General features: G+C 41.8%; 1 protein-coding gene across 2 annotated transcripts in view; it reads left to right on the top strand.

Annotated features, from left to right (window-relative positions):
* The window catches only part of hck (HCK proto-oncogene, Src family tyrosine kinase), a 111,793-nt gene that overhangs the window by 71,781 nt on the left and 15,836 nt on the right, over window positions 1–24,176 (top strand). For both annotated transcript variants that reach the window (XM_041204074.1, XM_041204075.1), the window contains one exon: window positions 16,834–16,910. In XM_041204074.1, the coding sequence (XP_041060008.1) occupies window positions 16,834–16,910 (77 nt within the window). The remainder of the gene's footprint in view (window positions 1–16,833; window positions 16,911–24,176) is intronic.

The following is a 24,176-nucleotide window of genomic DNA, read 5'->3' as shown; positions in this document are numbered from 1 at the left end:
CTCTCTCTCTCTCGTGTTCGTTCTCTCTCTCTCTCGTGTTCGTTCTCTCTCTCTCTCTCTCTCTCTCTCTCGTGTTCGTTCTCTCTCTCTCTCTCTCTCTCTCTCGTGTTCGTTCTCTCTCTCTCTCTCTCTCTCTCTCGTGTTCGTTCTCTCTCTCGCTCTCTCTCGTGTGCGTTCTCTCTCTCGTTCTCTCTCGCGTGCGTTCTCTCTCTCGCTCTCTCTCGCGTGCGTTCTCTCTCTCGCTCTCTCTCGCGTGCGTTCTCTCTCTCGCTCTCTCTCGCGTGCGTTCTCTCTCTCGCTCTCTCTCGCGTGCGTTCTCTCTCTCGCTCTCTCGCGTGCGTTCTCTCTCTCGCTCTCTCTCGCGTGCGTTCTCTCTCTCGCTCTCTCTCGCGTGCGTTCTCTCTCTCGCTCTCTCTCGCGTGCGTTCTCTCTCTCGCTCTCTCTCGCGTGCGTTCTCTCTCTCGCTCTCTCTCGCGTGCGTTCTCTCTCTCGCTCTCTCTCGCGTGCGTTCTCTCTCTCGCTCTCTCTCGCGTGCGTTCTCTCTCTCGCGTGCGTTCTCTCGTGTTCTCCCCCACCCACTTCCGCCCCCCCCCAACCCCCACCCTCTCTCTCTTTCTCTCTTCCCCCTCGCCCTCCCTCTCTCTTTTGCCCCCCTCATTTTGAAACATGTTCATTATTAAATTGTACTATTAGCATGGTGATGTTGTCATTTTACAAAGATATTACTTCGCAGTACTGCCAGTCCTTGCCTTGAATGTCTACTTGCTGTGGAAACCTTGACCCATTGTGTTCAGTCTCACAGTTCACATCCGCTTCCACCAGGCGTGTTCACTTAATTATTCTGAAAGTTGTCTTGCAATGTCTAAGTAACTGACTTTTTTAAGCTTGTCAGGCAGCTGGAGGTTTTCAGTTAAGGAGGCCATTTCACAGCATGAATTTATTAGTGCACAAACATCACATGGGAATGGTTATCTTGCATATACACTATGTAGAAGAAGAGTTGCCGATTGCCAAATATTCCCCTGCCCTGCTGATTTGGTTCATAATTTGGCATTAAGAAATTCTGACCAGGCTGTCTATTTGACAAATTACTGGTTTGAATTTCTTTGTGTTACTGGGTGGGATAATGGCAGAAAAATTGGGCAATGAGACCTACCTCATCCTCATTTTCCCTACTCTCTCTAGAATCCTTTCCTTTCCGTGCCCATTGGATGGAAATGTCAGGGTGGTGGGGAAGGGCCTGGCCTCCTATCAATGCTAGTTACTGCCACTCTCTAGAACCAACAGTAAGACTGCTTATTTCCACCAATGTAATGTTGCCTTGACTCTTCGACTGCCAAAACCCTCCTCCATGTCTGTATTACTCCAAGACTTGGCTATTCCTATACCCTCTTAGTTGGTTTGTCACAATCTACCGTAAAGCTCATCCAAAACACTACTTCCCATGTTCTAATTCACACCCAAGTCCCATTCACCTGGGCTTGCTGACCTACACTGGCTCCCTGTTAATGCAATGTTTTGACTTTAAAATTCTCATCCTTGCATTCAAGTCCCTCCATGGCCTCACCCCTCCCTATCTCTGCAATCTCCTCCAGCCCTACAATCCTCTGAAATATCTGTGCTCTTCCAATTCTGGTCTCTTGCAGGTCCCAGATTTTAATTATGCCACCATTGGCAGCCATGACATCATGCTACCGTAGCACTAAACCTCCCTTTCCCCCCTTTTCTTTTCTCCTTTAAGATGCTCCTTAAAACCTACCTCTTTGACCAAGCTTTTGATCGTCTGCCCTAATATCTTGTTACGTGGCTTGGTGTCAAATTTTGTTTAATGCTATTTTGAAGGGTGCTGTTTGAGTGCAAGTTGTGGTTTGTGTTTGTTTGTGTTTGTTTGTGTTTGTTTGTGTTTGTTTGTGTTTGTTTGTGTTTGTTTGTGTTTGTTTGTGTTTGTTTGTGTTTGTTTGTGTTTGTTTGTGTTTGTTTGTGTTTGTTTGTGTTTGTTTGTGTTTGTTTGTGTTTGTTTGTGTTTGTTTGTGTTTGTTTGTGTTTGTTTGTGTTTGTTTGTGTTTGTTTGTGTTTGTTTGTGTTTGTTTGTGTTGTTTGTGTTGTTGTGTTTGTTTGTGTTTGTTTGTGTTTGTTTGTTGTAGTATCACGCTCTTTGAAAGATAGCAGTTAATCCTGATATACATTGGATAAAGATTTAATGCTTTTTTGCAATAGATTTCATATGGAAGTCATTTAGTGTCTGTGGATACAAAAATAAGTAATGAGTAATGCTCAGATGTACGTTTTAGATACATGTTTGAGAACAGGAGTTTTAATTACCATCTCACTATTTATGCTTGATAATCATATCTTAATAAATCTAACCTCGAATAATTAGGAACTCAAAGTTTAATATCACACCATTGTTTTTAATTGTGTACATTGTCCCAAGTGTTCACAATCGGTTTTAAACCATTCAGCGCATGCGAGAGGGAAAATAGTTCGTATGAAATTTATGGTAGTTTATTTTCTTACCTGTGGAATGAAAAATTACATCACAGCAGTGACCTGTGTCAAATATGACAGTAACATTGTGATCTATTACGATGTCGCCTTATTTAGGTCATTTGATTGTTGTCTTGTTAATTTCTGACAATGGTAACCGCATCTGTGCGTGTGATCTATGTAATAAGTGAGTGTTGACAAAGCATTTAAGTTAACATTCTCATGCTTATACCATCAGAGTTTCTTTATGTGGCTGTCTCACAATAAACTTCACCATTTACGTTTTCCAGATGTATTGCAATTTGAATCATAGGGATTTTAATCCTACCTACCTCATAGGGTTTTTTTTTAAACTTTGCTTTGAGGACATGAAAAGCAGGAGTGCCCCTTCTGGTCACAGAATCACACTGTGCAGAAGAGGCCCTTTGGCCCATTGAGTCTGCACTGACACGTGAGAAACACCTGACCTACCTACCTAATCCCATTTACCAGCACTTGGCCCATAGCCTTGAATGTTATGACGTGCCAAGTGCTCATCCAGGTACTTTTTAAAGGATGTGAGGCAACCCACCTCCACCACCCTCCCAGGCAGTGCATTCCAGAGAGCCATCACCTCTGGGTAAAAAAGATTTTCCTCACTGCTCTCTTTCCCCCCCCCCCCGCCCCCCCCACCCCCCTCAAAAACCTCCTGTCCCTCACCCTGAACTTGTCACCTTGTGATTGACCCTTCAACTAAGGGGAACAGCTGCTCCCTATGCACCCTGTCCATGCCCCTCATAATCTTGTACACCTCAATCAGGTCGCCCCTCAGTCTTCTCTGCTCCAATGAAAGCAACCCAAGTCTATCCAACCCCTCTTCATAGCTTAAACGTTTCATCCCAGGCAACATCCTGGTGAATCTCCCCACAGGAAATTTTATTAAAGCACCACCCTCCTTTCCTCAAGTTTACAGCAACCAGCAGGAAAGCAGCTTATTGCATGTTAGTGAGCTCAGGTAATTAAAATGGCTATGGTCACGTACTTGCCACAGGTGGCTGGGGGAATAGTGAAACCAGCCTGTTGGCTTTTTATGCTATGTGTAATACAGTCAACAGCAATAACCTGCATTTATATAGCACCTTAATAGAAAAACATCCCTAGGAGCTTCATAATAGTGGAATCGGGTAAAAATTGACACTGAAAGAAAGATAAGATAAATGGCTAAAACCTTGATTTGAAGAAGTGAATTTTAAGGAGGGTCTTTAAAGCTAAGAGAGAGTTAGTGATTTCACGAACTTTCAGTCTAAATGGTTGAAGGCATACTTCTCCCCACCCCTCCCATAGGAACAGTAGTAGGCAATTCAGCCCCTCTGATCTGTTCCACCATGCAATTCAGATCATGGTTGATCTGTGCCTTCACTCATCCAGTCACCTTGGTTATGTAACCCTTAGATTTTTGTTAAGCAACATTTATTATGACCTTCAGTTTTTAAATTTTCAACTTACCTAGCCTTAACAGTTTTTAAGGAGAGAGTGCCAAATTTCCATTACCCTTTAGTGTATGTGTATTCTGACATTGCTCCTGAACTGCCTAGCTTGTTCTGAACTCTCCCACCAGGGAGAATCACAGAATCGTTACAGCACAGAAGGAGGCTATTCAACCTGTCATGTCTACACTAGCTCTCCGAAGGAGTAATTTACCTAGTGCCACTCTCCTGCCTTCTCCCCCATAGTCCTGCACATTTTTCTTTTACAGATAACAATCCAATTCCCTCTTAAGAGCCTCAGTTGAACCTGCCTCCTCCACTCTCTCAGGCAATGCATTCCGGATCCTAACCATTCACTTTGTGAAAGTTTTTCTGATTTCGATATTGCTTCTTTTACCAAGTACCTTAAATCTGTGTCCTCTTGTTCATGGTCCTTCCAATAGGGAACAATTTTTCCCTATCAATTGTCCAGATTCTCTGATTTTGAATACCGCTACTGAATCTCCTCAACCTTCTCTTCTCCAAGGAAAACAATCCCAACTTCCCTAGTCTAATAATGGAGGTTCTCCATCCCTGGGACCATTCTTGTGACTCTTTCCTGCACTCTAGGAAAGATTTGAAGGCATTAAAGTGTGGTGCTCAGAACTAGACACAATGCTCCAGTTGAGGCTGAACCAGTGTTCTTGGAGTCTGGAGTAATCTCTGACTTGGGCAGAAATGCTACCACCAAGGCTCACCCCATTGATGACTCTCTATAATACCTTATCATGCTTAAGCCCTCAAATTCATATTCTAGCCCATCTTGTTTTAAGTGCTCCAAGCCATTTATTTTTTAAAATGTTAAGACAATGAAGGAAAAAAAGTCACAACAAAGAGGCATGAAAGATATAATTATTTTTGTAGGAATTGCCCTTGTAGAGAAAAAAAAAGTTCAAATCCAAACATGAGTTCGTTTTCAAAATTCAGGTTCACTCCAAATCCATTCACGCTAATGAAAGAAAATGAGTCAGTCGGAACCCACCAGTCACAACATGGTTTAAGTTTCCTCATAATGGCACATAAACTGTAACCAATGGTTTATGAAACATTGGCCCAGGTCTTCCAATTCCAAGAGTGGCAAACGCTGAGATGATTTCTGCTTTTGAAGGTCACAATGGCAACAGAAGTTCTGGGGAGCCAATTTACTCCAGAACCGGGAACTTCTGAAACCTCAAATGGCTCTGTGGGTGTCCTTGCTTATGGTCTCTGTAAACATCTAAATTTGGGCATTTTGTCCTATACTTACCCTGGGTTTTACACAGAGCTGTCCTTCGGTGTAAAGCCTGCTCAGGAGCAAAACTCTAAGTAAATCAGGTTCAAGCACCCTGACACACTACTCACCCATCCCCTCACACCCACCAGCAATGCTCAAACCTAACGCCCTCCATGCCCTCTCCCCCATCCCACCACACCACGCCCCCCCCCCCCCAATTTCAGCTCATCATCCCAAATCAATGGCTCCTTAGTCTGGCTGATGTCAGAACAGACTTAGTGTTGGGGTGCACTGGAGGGGTATGGTGAGTAGTGTCGAGGGTGTGTGAGTGATGTAGGTGAGCATTGTCGTCAGGGGTTGTGATGGGGGTGGGCAGACTGTGGAGTGTCGGAAGTGTGGGGTTCGGAGAGTGGAGCTCTAGCAAAGACAGGTCCATTCAAAAACAGTGCAAGTCAATGAAGTGAAGACAGACCTTAAGGAGTGTGTTTTCAGTTCATGATGGAAAAGGGAGCATGGCTTCGCTGCAATGGCATTTTGCCAAAGGCCTTCCAATTCTGCTCAACAACGGATCCAAGCTGGAGCCTGCACTGCAAGGTCCTAAGACTCCAATATAAAATGGAAAGGCCACTGCTTTAAATGAGTCTGTGGTGTATACTCCTGTTTTACTGCTGACCTGAACACCTGGACTATTTAGTCAAAATGGGTTATTTGGAATTGGGTCAGAGTTGAGAATTAAAACATTACAAGCTGCTGTTCCATCCCCATTTCCCCTTTTTCACCTCCTACTCCCTTCCTTTCCTGTCTGAACTTCACTATGTTGCCTCCCCTTGTGCTTTTTTTTTTTTGAAAAGCAGCACCCATTTATGACTACAAGAAGCATAAACTTCATATTTAGCCCATCCAAAACTTTATTAATTTGTTCCAATTAACAAGTCCCAAATGAACTTCTTTCTTGTGTAGTTAACTTTATAAAACATTGCAAATAGCAACAAAAATGGAAGAGGCATCAGTTAATCATTTCTACCAAACTTACTCACCTGCTTTCTCCCATCTAATTTTTTAAGTTAAACTTTAACCACAAAATCAAGGTCCTCTGATGTTTATATTTGTGTGTAAAGAATGATGCGTGTCTGCTTTAACTAAAGCAACAGATTGAGCAAAGACCCTGAGAGATAACGACTGTTCCCTAAAATAAATTTGCATATAGTTCCCTTTTCTGTTGAAACCTTTCATGCTGCCATTTGTGCTTTAGTAATCATTTTATTATTATTTAGTGAATCATTAAAGATGGCAGCCTCTTAAATGTGTAATCCAGTGATTTTGCCAGAATGTCTTTGAAGTATGTCTTTGGATTGAAAGGTGATTTTTAAAAGAATTTTTTTTTTCACAACCAGCCTAAGGTCACTTTACACATGCTTCAGTTCCCATGTAGTTGTAGTCAGCAACATAGCAAAGTGCACTTGAGTTGAACAGTGATTTTGCTCAAAATGAGAGACACTTCATTTTGTATAAATGAAATGCCCAATTTAGAAGGTTTGCCAGACTGATACCAGGAATGGGCAAGTTGTCTAATGAGGAAAGGTTAGACAGGCTAGACATGTATCTACTGGAGTTTAGAAGAGTAGGAGGCAACTTGATTAAAACATATAAGATCCTAAGCGGACTTGACACGGTGAATGTGAAGTGGGTGTTTCCTCTTGTGGGGGAATCTAGAACTAGGAGTCAGTGTTTAAAAATAAGACGTCGCCTATTTAAAACACAAGATGGAAAACCTTTTTCTCTCGGTCATGAAGTTTTTGGAACTCCCTTCCTGAAAAGATGGTGGAAGCAGAGTCTTTGAATATTTTTAAGGCAGAGGTGGGTAGTTTCTTGGTAAGCAAGGGGATGATAGGCTATCTGGGGTAGGTAGGATGCAGATTTGAGGTTACTTTCAGATCAGCCATGATATTAAATGGTGCAACAGGCTCAAGGGGCTGAATGTGACATGAACCTCCTTGTTTGTATGTAATAAAATCAAACTAAAAGTTAAGCTCATCCTCCTCTCTTGGCAGTAGCAGATCTCCAGGCAACAAGCACAGAGGCACAAAGTGAATGTCTTGAGCATTATTACAGAGCTCTTTTCAGTGTGATGTGTTTCAGATGAGCGTTTTTACCTATGTTACTGTTATTTATCACCAGCTGTATTTTGAAAAATTGCTCCTTTTTATAAAGTGCCTTTCAGCTGCTAGACTGTTCCTGAAATTGTGGTGTTGGCGGATTTACTTTTGCAGAGTACTTTGTATCTCAGAAAACCTTAAATGTACAATGAAAAAATATGGATTTGAGTTAATGGCCTAAATATTCACTGGTGCTGCACCTGTTGGGTGTAAAACAGGTGTCAGTTCAACCAGTATGATGTACGTGCGTTCTATGGAAATGCCCTGCCCGCCAGATTGATAAAGGCATATGCAGATAGGGATTCAAATCTGTTTTAAGGGTCCTTACTGAGATTGAATTGCCCTGAACAAAACCAACGCTGGGCCTGTTGCATTCAGGACAATTAGGTCTACATGCGGCCCACCATGTGGTCCTTAAACATTCTATAATTTAAATGAGACCTATAACCTAATTTCGATTGGACTTTGGGGACTACCTGTTCCAATGTCAGTACCCAGTTTGCTGGCATTATCCAATTTCTTTCCCAGTGGTTCCTAGTCCATTTAAACTATAGAAATTCTATTCCCAGGAAAGCGACCATCTTTGTAATGTTTGATAGCTGATCCAAGAGTTGAACTTGTCTTGTATTTGGGGATCAGACACAAGGATGTAAATTTGCTAGCACCCGGTTTCAGGTGCAAAGGCAGCGCTGTGACCACAATGCATACTCACATTATTGGCAGCCAAAGGTCAACTCAAAATTAGGCCTCTGGCCTCAGTTAATATTAATTGGATGAACTGCAAGTGTTATTCCTATAAAGACAGCTTGGTTATTTGAAGAAATGAACATTAGGCAACAGGCTTCACCAGCAATCCAAACGTAAGTACTGGAGTGATTGGTGGGGCAGCACAAGTGTGGAGAGTGGGCAGATCAAGTACTGTGGAATCCGTCAAGCGCTCACTTCAGGTTGCACAGCAACAATATTAAACTTTCCCCTTGCCCAGCAAATGCTTAAAGATCCTGAGCAGAGCAGACCCAATCCCCCCTCCTTTCCTGCAATGTCAAATTTAACAGAAAAGGCCTAAAACAGATGTTGAACTCCTAGCTCTCTGTTTTATTAATTCATGGGGTGTGATTGTCACTGGTAAGACTTGATTGCCTTGAAAAAGTGGTGGTGAACCACCTTCCTGATCTGCTGTATTCCTTCTGGTGTTGGTGCACCCAGTGCTGTTAGGGAGAGAGTTCCAGGATTTTGACCCAGCGACTGTGGAATAACAATATATTTCCAAGTCAGGATGGTGAGTGGCTTGGAGAGGAACCTGCAGGTGACACTGTTCCTATGCGTCTGCTGCCCTGGTCTTCCATGTGATAAAGGCTGTGGGTTTAGAAGGTGTTGTTGAAGGAGCCTTGGCAAGTTGCTGAAGTACATCTTATAGATGGTGCACACTGCTAGTGGATGGAGTGAATGTTTAGGGGGGTGGTAATTGGTTGGACTGGGAATTTTCCTGCTTTTTTGTGGGCAGGACACACCTGAGCAATTTTCTATATTGCTGAGAAGATGCTAGTGTTGTAGCTACACTAGAGCAGCTTGGTTAGGGGCATGGCTTGTTCTGGAGCACAAGTCTTCAGTACTACAGTGGGGATGTTGTTCGGGCCCATAGTCTTTGCAGTATCCAGTGCCTTTGGGCATTTCTTGATATCATGTGGGGTGAATCAAGTTTGCTGAAGACTGGCATATGATGGGGATCTCCAGGCGAAGGCTGAAGTGGATCATGCACTTAGCATTGATGTAACGTGCAATGCCTGCTTCAAGCAGTTCCCACAGACATTTTTAAAAGAAAGTCAGCTTACCCAATATCGAATTGAATGTTTTTCTGACATCCTTTGCACCTGCGACATTGAACCCTGAAACTGGCTTTGATATATCCATTTTATGCCTGTAAGAGTAAGGAACAAGTCCGGAACTGAAGGAAGATTTGCATCCTATTTTAAGGCAGAGGATTAAGTGGGGGGCGGGGGGCTGGTAAGAAGAGTAGCATGGGCTTTTCTTCTTTGGTCTACAGAGCAATGTTATCTGTGAAATCCCTCTGGTGATCTTTTGCTTTACTAGATATACAAGGCTGGTTTGTGGGTGGATAAAGTTGTATCAATCTGATGTTCCTCCAAAGTGTTCCTCCAAAGTGTAACTTAAACTCCCAAGGCTAGTGATTTTAATTAGCTGCTAATTGAATCTTACAAGGACAGAAGTGGCTTGGCTTTGAAAGTCTACCAGGTCAAATAACTTGACTACATTCATTGTTAATAATTGTACTTGAAAGCTGGACACCTTCGGTGATTTACCAAGGGTAAAGCCACCCATAGAACTACACTGAATAAAACATCAAAAAGGGAGAAATTTGGGGGCAGGGAGGTAAATCTGAATCCCAAACTATAGGAAAGAAAACTCAAAACTTTTAGCAGTGGAGAAATTTATTGGGATCATTTTACCCTGGGTGCAAAACTGGGCTGGCCTTCTGTTTTACATACTGCTGAATCTTACTCCCCATAAATCACCCTCAGTTGTATCTGTAAATACTTTGTGATTGACTCAGCCATTACCAAACTGGGTTTCAGCTTAACCACTTTCATTCTTGCTTTTTTTTTTGCAGAGCTTTAGATTTTAGTAATTTTATGGGGAGATGGCAACATAGTGGTAATGTCACTGGACCAGTATTCCGGAGGCATAGGCTAATACTCTGAGGACAAAGGTTCAAATCTCACCTTGGCCCCTGGTGGAATTTGAATTCAATGAATACATCTGGAATATAAAACTAGTCACAATAATGGGAATTGAAACGATCATCAATTTGTCATTAAAAACACATCTGGCTCCCTAATGACTTTCAGGGAAGGAAATCTGCCATCCTTACCCAGTCTGATCTACGTGTGACAACAGACCCACAGCCATGTGATTGACTCTTAAATGTCCCAGTAAGCCACTCATTTTGAGGGCAGTTAGGGATGGGCAACAAATACTGGCCTTGTCAGTGATGCCAACATCCCATGAAAGAATAAAGAAAAAAATATAAGAACCACCGTCGTTCCCTTCCATGCTTTAAATCCAAAAAAACAGATATACTGGGACACCTGGATAGCCATTCCAAGCATCCTTTCCTGCCCTACCCCACCAAATAGTTGGTTAATTCTGTCCTACGTTTATTGGGATTGGACGAGTTGATTTTGCACGAGTCAGGTTCTGTACATCTCTCCCATTGACTAAAACATTTAATCACTTGTAATAATTGGAAACCATTGGAAAATATGGTGTACACATCCGAACACGTGCATTGCTATATCTGGGTAATATATTGTAAGTACAAAAGCAGTTCCTTTAGTTGCAACCTTGAACAGTGTGGGGGAGTTTGCAAGTTCCTGTGGTCAGTGAAGAGCGTAAGTTATGTGCTAGATTTCAGCTTCACTGTTTTCTACAGTCTATCTAAACCACAGCAACTGATACTGGGCAAGCAGCAAGAGGAAATAGAAATTCTGTTTTTCAAACTGTAACAAATGTTTTCAGAATAATTGTTTTTCTTTTTATTCATTGCAAAAAAGTGGATTTTCATTTTTGAATTAGTTAAAGACAGTATCCTATTTTAAAACATGCAATATATTGGTCACTTCTCATGTTAATGTTTTAAGACGTTTAGGGGTATTGGCTGATATAGAAGAAGGGTGTTGCAGTATTTTTCAAGGAAATTTGAAGGTTAATGGGAGTGCAGTCAAGCAAATTATGTAGCAAATATGGTTTTCTCTTAAATGTCCAAATTGGTCTTTGAGGACATTAAATCATTTTGGGTATAATGATTATATAGCTAGTCCATAATGTGACCAATTAGATGAAATCATTATGAACTTATGGCCAAATTTAAATCAACTACATGTAAAAAGCTGTGGATTCATGTAATTCATTCACTAATATTTATATAACAGCACTCTGAATTAGGCAGTGGAATTATTTCCTTGTATTCACAGATCTTAAACTGTTAGCAAATAATTAAATCTGTAATAAAACTATGGGCAGAATTTTGCCCCTGGGCAGGCTCGGCGGGGGCAGTTGGGAAGCTGACCCCCGCCCATGATCAGCACCGGACCTCAATTTCACACCAGCGGGCTAATTAAGGCCTGCCTAACATGAAAGGCAAGTGAGAGTGTTCAGTGCTGCCTGTATTTGGGGAAGGGCGGGTAGGGGGGTCGGTGGGAAGTGAAGGGCGAGTGGGCTGAGTGTGAACTTCGCAAGTGAGCGCTTCATAATCTCCCTGAGGCACAGAGCTGCCTCAGGGAGATGAAGCGTTGTTTTAAAAAAAAGTTAAAAATGTAATAAAACATATTCCCTCTGTGTGACTCTCACATGAGCAGGGACATGTTATTAATTCAATTGTAAAATTTTTATTCTATATTTGCTTTTGGAAACCACATCCCACCTGTAAATGAGGTTTCTAAAAATTGCAAATGTTGCGTAGCCTGCCTGCTAACTGTTAGGTTAATTGATTATTTAATGGCCTTAACGGGCCTTTTAATTGATGGCAGGCACACTGCTGACTCCGGCGCATGCCCGCCTACCGAACTATCGCGCAGCTGCACGTTGACATCAGACACTCAGCCAACGTCAACGCACGTCATTTCACGCTCAAGCAGGTCAGGCGCATGCCCACCCCCTGAGCAAAAATTTCTGCCCTATAATTGTGAAAAAAATGAAGCAGTTTTGGTAGATTTAGTTGTAGGTTTAAATTTTAAGATTGTCTCTTGCTTGAACTTTCTTGCCCCATTTGAGATGTTTTAGGGAGAGTATAACCCATGAATAGAAATTAGAATTAAATTGCACTGTGCAATATTAGGGCAGGAATGCTTAAACAGTTTTACTTAAATTCCTGTGTTTACTATTTTAATATGGGTTAACGTCTCTATTTAAAATAGTGGACAGAGACATTTCTCTCACTTATTAATTGTTAGTGCTGTGAAGATCCAAGTATAAAGCAAATAACTTCATCTGGACAGAGTTCTAAGATGGCATATTTAATAATGGTCAGTCATTAAGTAGCAACTGCAACTTCCCTTTTTGTTCTTCCTTCCTTAACTTGCCTTCCACATCTCGGAACCTTCAAGTCCTCTTTACCAATCACCCTTGTGATTGCTGACATACATATTAGGCATTGCCAGCCCAAAAGCCAATTTGAAAATTCTCATCCTTTTCAAATTCCCTCATTGCCTTTGCCTCCCTATCTTTGTAACCTCATCCAGTCCTACAACCCTGCAATGTCTACGCTGCTCCAACTCTGGTCCCTTGGACAATCCCCTATTTAGATTACTTCACCATTGAAAATAATATAGTCAACTCCCACCATTCGTGACCCCATCTATCGCAAATTTGTTTACCTGTGCAAATACGTTTGTACACTCGATTGTGGTTCGCAGCCCCAAGACTTCACTTTTCTGCAATTTAAAATGTTAAATTTCTCACTTAAACACATGTTGGTTCTGAAAGGTAATAAACACTGAAGTCCGAGGCCATAAAAACACTGCTTGTTGTCTTTCCCACATAGAAACTGCGCATTGTGCATGTGCCATCTCTAACTGCACATGGTTTCCTGTGATTTACAGGATACAGTAACTCCTGACCAGTATTTTGCAGTATAGGTACAGTGTAGCACTTTATTAAAAATGAGTGAGCCAGAGCCAAGCAAAAAACTTCCCAGGAAAGTGATGATGCTTGAACAAAAAGTCTCAGTCTTAGACTGAAAAATGGTGCAAGTGCTAACATGTTGGCCAGGAATTATCTGAATGAATCCTTGATGAGATATATTAGACAATCTGAGGAAAAATTAAGGGTCAGTGTTAGTGTAACTAGTAGTCATACTGCCAAGTTAACTTTTTGTGAGCAGGAGAGATCCGCACTGAGGAAATGGAGAAGTTACTCAGTGTGGATAGAGCACAAGCATTAAAGGAAGACCCCAGTTAGTGGTTCAATCGTTTGAAACAAAGCCCTTGAATTGTACCAACACAGTAGTAAAGAGGGTTGTGCTGGTGTCTTAGAGCAATCGTCATCACTAGAGGACAAAGTACTAAGCTATTGGGATTAAAGGGTGACAAGTCCTCAGGACCTGATGGCCTACATCCCAGGGTCTTAAAGGAAGCGGCAACGGAGATAGTGGACGCATTGGCTATAATATTCCAAAATTCCCTGGATTCTGGAAAGGTTCCAGAGGATTGGAAAAATGCTAATATAACACCCTTATTCAAAAAGGGAGGGGGGGGAGGCAGAAAGTAGGAAACTATAGATCAGTTGTTTAAGTCTCTCATTGGGAAATAGTCAGAATCCATTATTAAGGAAGTAGTAATGGGGTATTTGGAAAGTCAAAATGCAATCGATCAGTGTCAGCATGGTTTTATGAAAAATAAATCGTGTTTGGCTAATTTGTTAGAATTCTTTGAAGATGTGACAAGCAAAGTGGATAATGGGGATCCTGTAGATGTAATATATCTGGACTTCCAGAAGGCTTTTGATAAGGTGCCGTGCAAAAGATTAATACACAAGATAAGATCACATGGAGTTAGAGGTAATATATTAGTTTGGATAGAGGATTGGGTAACCAACAGAAAGCAGAGAGTTGGGACAAATGGGTCTTTTTCTGGATGGCAAGCTGTAACTAGTGGGGTGCTTCAGGGTTCAGTCCTTGGGCCCCAACTATTTACGATCTATATTAATGACTTGGATTCAGGGATGGAAGGTGGCTAAATTTGCAGATGACACAAAATAAGTGGGAAAGTAAGTTGCAATGAAGAAATAAGAAATTTACAAATGGATATGGACAGGTTAAGTGAATGGGCCAACATTTGGCAGATGGAATTTAACGTGGATAAGTATGAGGTTATCCAATTTGGTCGGAAGAGTAAAAAGGCGACTTATTTAAGTGGAGAGAAACTTCAGAATGCTTCAGTGCAGAGGGATCTGGGTGTCCTCATGCATAAATTGCTGAAAGCTAGCATGCAGGTACAGCAGGTAGTAAGGAAGGCAAATGGAATTTTGGCATTTATCGCTAAAGGAATAGGGTATAAAAATAGGGAAGTGTTGTTGCAACTATACAAGGCATCGATGAGACCGCACCTGGAGTACTTTGCACAGCTTTAGTCCCCTTACTTGAGGAAGGATGTAGTTGCATTGGAGGTGGCTCAGTGGAGGTTCACTAGATTGATTCCAGAGATGCAGGGCTATGAGAGATTGAGCAGTTTAGGCCTATATTCGCTAGGGTTAGAAGGATGCAAGGAGGTCTAATTGAGGTATATAAGATGCTGAAGGGGATAGACAAAGTAGATGTGGAGCAGATGTTTCCCCTTGTGGGGCATTCTAGAAGGAGAGGCCATAGTTTTAGGCTAAGGGGTGGTAGATTTAAATCAGAGACGAGGAGGAATTTTCTCAAAGGGTCGTGAATCTGTGGAATTCACTACCTCAGTGCAGTGGATGCCGGGACGCTGAATAAATTTGAGGAGAAACAGATTTTTAATTAGTAACGGGTTGAAAGGTAACGGGGAGAGGGCGGGAAATTGGAGTTGAGGCAGAAATGAGATCAGCCATGATCGTATTGAATGGCGGGGCAGGCTCGAGGGGCTGAATTGTCTACTCCTGCTCCTAGTTCTTATGTGTCACCGGTGATGATAAAGGTGGTGCAGAAGGTGTCTCTCCTTTACTTCGAAAGGATTCTCAGCTAATACTAGATGGTTTGATCGCTTTAAAAAGCATTTCAGACGGCATAATGTGAAGTCAGTGGGTGAGGCTGCTTCAGCTGACCATGCAACTGCAGGAGAGGTTCCCAGGGTGCTGCAGAAATACACTGAGGAGAGAGGCTACCAGGCAGAGCAGGTCTTCAACACAGACAAAACTAACCTATTCTGGAAGATGATGTGAAATAGAACCTACACTTCAAAAGAAGAAAAGACAGCTTCTGGTTTTAAAACATCAAAGGACAGGCAGACACTTCTGCTCTGTGCCAGTGTGGTTGGCTTTGGATGTAAACCAATGCCGGTTTATAGGTCAGAAATCCCTTGAGCTTTCAAAGGGAAAAATAAATCTGCCAGTCTTTTGAAAGGCTAACAGCAATGCCTGGGTTGCAGCAATCGTGTTGGAAGACTGATTTGTCAATTGCTTTCTGTCAGAGGTCTGCACTTGTCCGAGAGAAAAGAACCTGCCCTTCAAGGTCCTATTAATCCTCGAATAATGCTCCACATACTTTGAGAGCCATCCAGAAATAGACATTTGGTTTTTGCCTCCAAATGCAACCTCACTTATCCAGTCAATGGACAAAGGGGTCATTGCCTCATTCAAAGCTTACTACACCTAATGAAGTTTCAGCCACATCCTTCATCTTCTGGAAGTAGACCCTTCAATCACAGTCCAAGGAATTCAACATCCTCATAGCAGTAGGCATAATTAAGGACTCATGGGATGAAGTTAGAGCTTCAACAATAAATGCCTCCTGGAAAAGAGTTTGGCCTGAGGCTGTGAATGATTTCACAGGGTTCCCCAATGTGGATGGTGAAGTGGCCAGGATTGTTGACTTGGCAAAACAAGTTGGAAGCGAGGGATTTGAAGACATGACTGCCATGTGAAGTGGATGAGTTGCTTCAATCTCAACAAGAGGATCACTTTACAGAAGAATTGGTTGAACTGATGAGATTTAACTGAACCAGAGCAGGAAGAAGAGCCTAAAAAGGCTCAATTTGCTGCCAAGATGTTGGCAGACATAAGGCTAGCTGAAGATTTGAAAAAACAGGTGACAGACCATGATACAAGCTGGAAAGAAGCCTTGCCATTTTTGTAGTGATTGACACAGCTATTGCTCCTTACCGAGAACTTTACAAAATTGAAAAACAGAAGGTGAAGCAGTCAACAATAACATTGCTCTTTTCATCCACACCAACGCCTGCATCAGCCATGTCACCCACTCCCTCTACCTCCACTCAAGTAAAGTACAGTACCTGTAATGTACAGTCATGTGCTGTAATTTGTATTATTCTGTAAATGACAAGTTGTGCATTGTTTGGCAACACGAGAAAACAAGAAGAATGTCAGCAGTAAAATTGTCTTGAATTTACTGAAAACATATTCTTTATTGTTTCTCTTCCTTTTCTTAAAAAAAAGTCAAATTCTGAATGGCTGGAACCCATCTAATTCACTCCCACTATAAATATGTTCACCATTCGCAATTTCACCCTTCCAGATTTTGAGGGAAAAGAACCCCTGGGACTTTACTGTATTCTTTCAGCTGCCTGGGTGCTAATCTTTGGAATTCCCTTCCTAAACCTCGCTGGCTCTCTACCCCTTCTGCTTTATGATGCTGCTTCAGGCCTTCCTCTGATCAAGCTTTTTATCATCTGTCCTAATATCTCCTTTGTGGCTTGGTGCTGAATTTTGTTTGATTGTGCTCCTGTAAAATTAAGCCCTTCTTTGTCTTTTACAGGGAGTTTATTAGATTTCTTGAAGAGCGATGAAGGGAACAAATTGCAGTTGCCAAAGCTGATTGATTTTTCAGCCCAAGTAAGTGATCACAGTTGTTTTACAAATCTCTGCAGAAGAAATATCAGGTGCAACATAATTAAACATTTGAAAATATATATATGTAATTTCTTCAGGGAATATGTCAGTTTGTTCATTTAATGTAGTGGGGCATTTTATTAGTAGAGCAACAATCACGACCATTCAGTGGCAAGTTATGTTGTGTATGTTTGCTCTAGCACCCATATAACTTGTTAAAAGAATTAAAGTATTGTTTGGAACTGAGGCCCTAAAACTTGCATTTGAGAACTGATGAAAGCAGCCCTTCGACAACTAACTGTGACTGTCAACAGTTCTCTTACCTGATTCTACAGTTTACCTTGTCAAGCTTGTACAGCTACAGTAGGTAAGGATAATGTGTAACCATGGAAAGGTACTGCTCAAAGATACTTTTGAGCATGATACCAAGCACCCTGGAATGAACAGCCCAAAAATCAGCAGAGTTGTGGAGCAGGCAGTGCCGAATTTTTCAACCTGCTCTCCTATTTGAAATTTTGAATTTGTGATTAAAATGTTCTGCCTACTGTTCAATTGCACATTAGCATTCATAGTTTATTAAGTATACAGCGCATATAAATGTATTGAACATACGCTTAATAGTGCTTACAACCACACCAGATCATAAATAAGTTGTGGACACAAACATGTTACAGTTCTAAGCTCTTGGACCTTTATGAATCCAGAACAAACTGCCACTATTTATACATTTCTCCCTCCCCCTCTTCCTGATAGTCCACGTTTCGGTATTACACGATTATACCAAAATTCAAATATAACTCCATAGTAGGAGTTTAGTTAAGAATCTCCCCTTATCAATGACTTCAATTAACAAACTAGTTTCTGTAACAAATTCTTTTTACATTAGGTTATCAAGAAGACAACTCATTGTTATGCTTTATTATCATATCAGTAGTTTTGCTCATTACTTGATTCTATTCTGCCAAATAAACCTTTAAAGTGAAATCTTTAATTTAAAAAATCTGCCTACAGAAGCCCAATTATAAATATATCCCTAGATAGCTTTTCCTTTTGAAGGATCAAAGGCTAGAAATTGCCATGAATAGCGCCGCACACAGAGCCATTGCACTGATTCCCGGGAGCGACTTGCACTTCAGCCTGTGCAGCCCATTCATTATGCTGATAGAAGAATGGCGCATGCATGTACATCTCCTGTGTGCACTGGAACAGCTTGATCTGGCGCTATCCTGACATCATGCACCTGAGCTGGCTGATGCGTCACCAGGATTAGAAACTTAATTCGCAAAGTCTAGCCCACAAATTCAACAAGCTTGTACCTCCAAACGAATTCAAAAAAGGTGATCTTAATCAGACTTCAGATTCTAAGGAGGCGTGACAGTAGGTGCTGGGAGGATGTACCCTTTTAGGGGAATCTAGAACTAGGAGGCACAGTTTCAAAATAAGTTGTCTACCATTTAAGACAGTTGAGGAGGAATTTCTCCTCTGAGGGCTTTGGAATTCTCTTCCACAGAAAAGCGTGGAGGTTGGATCATTGAATATATTCAAGACTGAGTTAGACAGATTTTTTGATCAGCAAGGGAGTGAGGGTTGTGGAGGCAGATAGGAAAATGGAGTGATTGTCGCAATCAGATCAGCCATGATCTTATTAAATGGTGGAGCAGGCACAATGAGTCGAATGGGTCTACTTCAGCTCCTATTTCAGGATCTGCCTGCCACTTCCTTCAGAAGCTGACAAGCAAGTTACTGTTCCCCTTTGGCCTGGCTATAGCCCACTTATACCTGATGACTCACCATGTGTTGCTGCTGCTTCTTTACTAGTCCCTACAATTTGCAGAGCGCCAATCTCTGAGCCGTTGCAAGATCAAGTGACTGTGTCGCCTCACACTTTTGCGTAATAGTTCTTCCCCCTCTTCTTGCCTCTGTTGTGGATGTCCAGATGACAGTTCTTCATCTGAAAGCATCCAAGCAGAAGGAGAGGGTGTTGAGGTGAAGCAAGGCAGGAATTTCATGGTCACATCATCTTCAGTTTCCTCTTGATGCTACATCCAAGTGTGGGAATGAAGTGGGGGAGTTGAAAAGAGTGTAAGGTTGTCTGTTACCATCATCCTGAACAGTCTCTGCTGCACCAGGTGTCACGGGCTTCATTACTTCTGGACCTTTAATGCCTTTCAACATGTCCTCTAGGGAGCTGGGAGGATGGAGTTGTGGAGCTGACTAACCACACCTCTCCCTCCCCACCCCCCCCCCCAACCCTGGCTCATCTGCCTGTGCCTGTTATTAGAGGCAACCTTTTCCTGTGAGAGAGAGGGCCAGGTGTCAGTGATTGTGTGTCTAAATAGCTGGGGGGTGGGTAGAGGTATGGGCGATATGGGTGTGATGCTGGAAGCATTGGATGAGTGAGGTGCATGTTAGGAGTGAGTCTTGAATGCTACTTAGTGCAGCCCGGTGAGTGAAGGGGGTGTGGTGCATAGGGCTGAGTGAGAGGTTGCTGTTCTGATGGACATGAGAAAGCAGTGTGCGAATGTAACAGGGCAAGCAAATAACTATCCAAAATTGTTTCCACTGCACCTATTATCATCCCTGGAACTTAAGGACAGCATACTATGGCATGCCTTTAAATTCGATCATTATTCAGGTGATTACTCCATCTTGAACCTGCCAATTGCAAAAGAGTCAGTCTCACTCCAATACTACTTTAGTTGCATCTTTAAAATTGCATCATCCTTCTCTAATTAAGAAACAATAGCCAAAGGCTAACATTACTGCAACACAAAGAAAAATTAATAGTCAGAAGTCCTACCCTGTTAAAAATGCATCAGAATACCACACTAGCTGAAAATCTAGTTCGGCCTTTTTAAGCCTTTTTTCCTCCTTGATTCTCTTTCTTTTGCCTTTTTTCCCCAGCGCCTGCATCCTCTATGATATTGCAGTTTTCCTTCTATAGATACCCCACCCTCTGTTACCTGAATTGCAAAGGTATCTGTCATAAACCACCAACTGGAAGTTCCCCTCCAAGCCACTCACCATGCTGACTTGGAAATATATTGTTGTTCCTTCACTGTCGCTGGGTCAAAATCCTAACACTCCCTCCCTAACAGCACTGTGGGTGTACCTACACCACAGAGACTGCAGCAGTTCAAGAAGGCAGTTCAAGAAGGCAGCTCGCCACCACCTTAAGGGCAATTAGGGATAGGCAATAAATTAATTTTTTTAAAAACCTGACTGAAGAAATAACCTTCCAAGTGAAAATTTGAATTGGAGCAAATGTCAACAAAATAATAGCAAAAATATGTTTTAAAAATGGCAAGAACACCTTTAACATGGAAAACATTCTGCGGCACTTTGCGGAGGGGAGAAAACCAAGAGGAATCAAGGATTAAACAAAACAAGCCTTGATGGAGAGTTAGGAGGTGACTGAAAACATGGTTGAAAATATGATTTTAGAAAAGCTTTTTGAGAAAGAGAAATAGAAAGACAAAGGAGTTTAGGGAGGAAATTTTAGAACGTAGGGCTGAAGGCCATATAGTGAAAATGTGGTGGGGAAAGCACAAAAGACTGCAGGAGGAAGACCCATGACTGCAGGAGGAAGACCCATGAATGCAGGAGAGAAATTTTAAAGCAGGAAGCGCTCAGATGAGGTGAGAGGAGACTGTTTGAAAATAAGGACTAAGATTTCAATTTGCTCCATTTAGACTCAGGGAGACAATGCAGGTCAATAAGGACAACAGTGTAATCAGGACATATTGCAGGATGGTTTTGAAAAAGTTGATGAGTGATGATCAGAGACTGGTGAACATTACAGAAAGCAGAGAAGGATGATGCAATTTTAAAGACTCAACTAAAGTGTGGATAAGGATTTCATTAGCCATGGGTGAGGTAGGGAACTTAGATGGAAACAATATACTGTGGGTGCTGGAAACTGAAACAAAAACAAAATGCTGGAAAAACTCAGGTCTAGCAACAACTGTGGAGAGAGAAACAGAGTTAATGTTTCGAATCCATATGACTCTTCGGATGGAAGTTGGCTGCCTTTGTGAAGAGTTACATGTTGAGTTTGAAGTTCAACTGTGGGTTACTAAGACACCAAGGTAACAGAATGCAGCGTGTGGCCATTGACGACCATTGTGTGCTGATGAAAGGTCACAAACCTAAATCTCCATGTTTTGCCGTCTTTTGTTATATTGGACCAGAAATGGAGTAGGGAGCTTAAGTTGGGAAATTTCTCGACTCAGCAGATGCCCCTTTACGTGCTAATTTTGCTCTAGGGAGGTGGGGGCTGGATATTTGGGCCCATCACCCCAGTAAGCAGATCAGAGGCAGCCACAGGGGTGCCTAAGGTTTAAAGGCCCACCTTGGTTCTCTGGCCAGTTGTTTGGTTAAATTTTAGACTCATTACTCTTCACTCCCCATGACACCATGCCAACAAAATGCCAACTTATGCCTCTGCCCACCCCATGCCAACCATTTCTGCCTGTTCATACACAAAGTAAAGAACCAATGAACCCTATAGTAACAATGGCAAGGGTAAAATTGCTTAGAAAAAAAAACCCATCCATAATTTTTTGGAAAAAAATGGTGTTCCTATAAAAGTATCAATCAAACTCCATTAATGTATGAAAAACAGAAGTTTTAAGCATTTGATACCTTTTAATCTTATGCAAATAAATGTTGGGACCTTGACAAAAGAGATCACAAAAAAGCCCAGACTCTTTTTTTATAAAAGAATTATGTAAGTGAGTTTGTTTGACAGGTGCAGAGAAGTGTTGTCTCTGCTTGATTGACATTTCTATGAGGGAAGGTGCTGAGAATGGGGGCAGGAGTCCTGGAATTTGGGCCTTCCCGTTATTTTTAAATGGCTCCAGAGTCTTTTTGACTCTAAGAAAATCCAGCCTATTGTCTCTTGCTTCCAGCTCGTGAAGCCACAGCTGGTGTAGACTGGGTGAGCCAGAGCAGACATCTGATGTATTTTCAGATTGGGCCAAATGTAAGGTCCATTTTAAATACTAAATGCAGTCAGTTGTAGGAGCTGCTTGGAGCCAAGGTGTTTCTCATGTGTCAGAAGCATTAAACAAGTGAAATGACAGCTATTTAGTTTGACCAGAGAGTTGAGGTCAACTTGGACTATTTTTAATCCACTTGCAGAGGTGTTTGTATTTTTAGATGAAATACTTAAACTGGAGATAACCAAAGCAGCCATGTCACCTCATAGAAGAAATTAGCAGAAAAGGAAATTTGTCTTTGGTTTTCTGTCATCCACTGAGGTTTCCTGATGCAAGTCTAACATTTTCAAATTTCTTGGCCCAAGCTGATTGTGTTCTGCTGCTCGGTCCATTGACGTCACAGTCAGTACTGCAACTGCATCCATCAGATAATGTTTATTTGGATATCATAGTGGCATTCATTGCTTTTGAATGTTAAGCCTGGTTAACCTGCTCAAGTTGATTGCCATGTGACTGATGCACTTCCACCAATCAGACCACTTCTATTTCAGCTGAGAAAATTGTTCAATATCACATACAACACAGTGAACAACTTGGTAACACCCTGCAAAATTAATCCCCAAACAATGTGACTTAGTCATGTGATACTGTCTTGCAATATTTGCTTTCATCAGAAAACTTTTGAAATACAATTTCTTCTTTTAACCAGCACTAAATTAGTAAACAAATATTCAAAATGACATTTTAGAAGCAATTCTTTTTAAAACTAAACTTACTGGAGGTGGGGAGCATTGCTCGGCAGGAGTGTTCTGCTGACTTTTAGTCAAGCAGTGGGAGTCCCGATGCCTAATCTGAAACCGGATGCAACCCTTTGACTGTTTGTGGACCCCTCCCTGCCCCCAGTCACATTTTTGGCCACCTGTCAACTAATTAATTGCCATCAGGGCTCTGGTACCTTTGAGACATGACCCTGCCTCCAAGAGCTGTCAGCCAATCAGAGGATCAGGAGCTCTTCCGAGACAGCAATGTTGCTGGGGGCAATGGCCACTGCTGGACCTGCATCCGGTTTTAAGAATGCAGCAGTGGACGCTGCCCACAAAATGGGGTGAGTGAGGACTGGGGTCAGTCGCCAGGTTCAGTCAGGCAGACCCTGACAAGTCTTAGATGGGAGGGGCTGGGTTTGGTGAGGGCAGAGGTGGTGGTGTTGCAAGGTTGGGCATTGCTGCTGGATGAAGGGGGATTCTGTGGGCCACAGAGTGCCCGATTTAGAAGGGCCCGCACTCTGAGGCCACCAGGTTTAACTAGGCAGTCTCCCTATGCGGCGGAGGGCCTGCCTGCTGCTGGTAATATGGCAGAAGAGGTCCTTAATTGACCACTTAAGTGGATCAATTGGCTTTGGGTGGAAAGATCATCCTTCACTGCTGCCAGTCAAAATACAACCCAATGTATCCAACTCAGGCCCTATTTTGTGAAGAAAAAAATGGGCCTACGTAAGAATGTAGTGTAACAATTTACATTTTACATAGCGCATTTAACCTAGTTAAATATCCCAAGGTACTTAAGTGTAATTTTAAAAAAATATTTTTGACACCGAGGCATATTCGGGAAAGATGACCAAAAGCTTGATCAAAGTAGTAGGTTTGGAGGAGTGCCTTAAAAGAGGAAAGGTGGAGAGGTTTAAGGAGGAAATTCCAGAGCTCGAGTCCCAGGCTATTAAGTGTTGAATATCTTTTAAGCTGTAGTTTTCATTATTTGTATTTAGTGCAGCACCTGCATTTTAATTTGAAAATAAACTCAGATACAGCAGTTACTGAACAGCACAGCTTTGTCATCATGTGGCAGTTCTTGAATCTTACTGCAATTAGAATATATTAATTTATATCACTTCATTTGGTAGACTTAATTCATTTCCAATCTTAACTCCAATAATTTTCACCATAAAATTGACTGAAGCTAAAATAAGGCTACATCTGACAGTTATTGTTATCTATGGGTGTTTTGGTGATATGTCCCCTAAACCTGATGATGTCCCAGTTCAGAGATTACCCATTTATTCCACTTTATTCCAAGAAATGAAATTTTGCAAAGATTACAAGTTAAAGTAAGGAAATGTAGCAAATAGCTGATTACTAAAAGTCTAGGTATAAATTTTTTTGAACATTTTCAAAGTCTTCAAGGATAAATCATCTTACTGGTTTTCACTCTTGATATAGCCAGGTATATATTCTCAACATAGCATTTACAGGAGGATATATTGGTTTAACTGTGCATATTCAATACATTTCAGATCTGAAGCAGACAGTTCTTGGTTTGGATCAGTTTATTTGCA

The sequence above is a fragment of the Carcharodon carcharias genome, chromosome 14, assembly GCF_017639515.1.
Source record: "Carcharodon carcharias isolate sCarCar2 chromosome 14, sCarCar2.pri, whole genome shotgun sequence".
In the NCBI taxonomy this organism is placed as follows: Eukaryota; Metazoa; Chordata; class Chondrichthyes; order Lamniformes; family Lamnidae; genus Carcharodon; species Carcharodon carcharias.
This window is presented reverse-complemented; position numbering and strand designations above follow the sequence as displayed.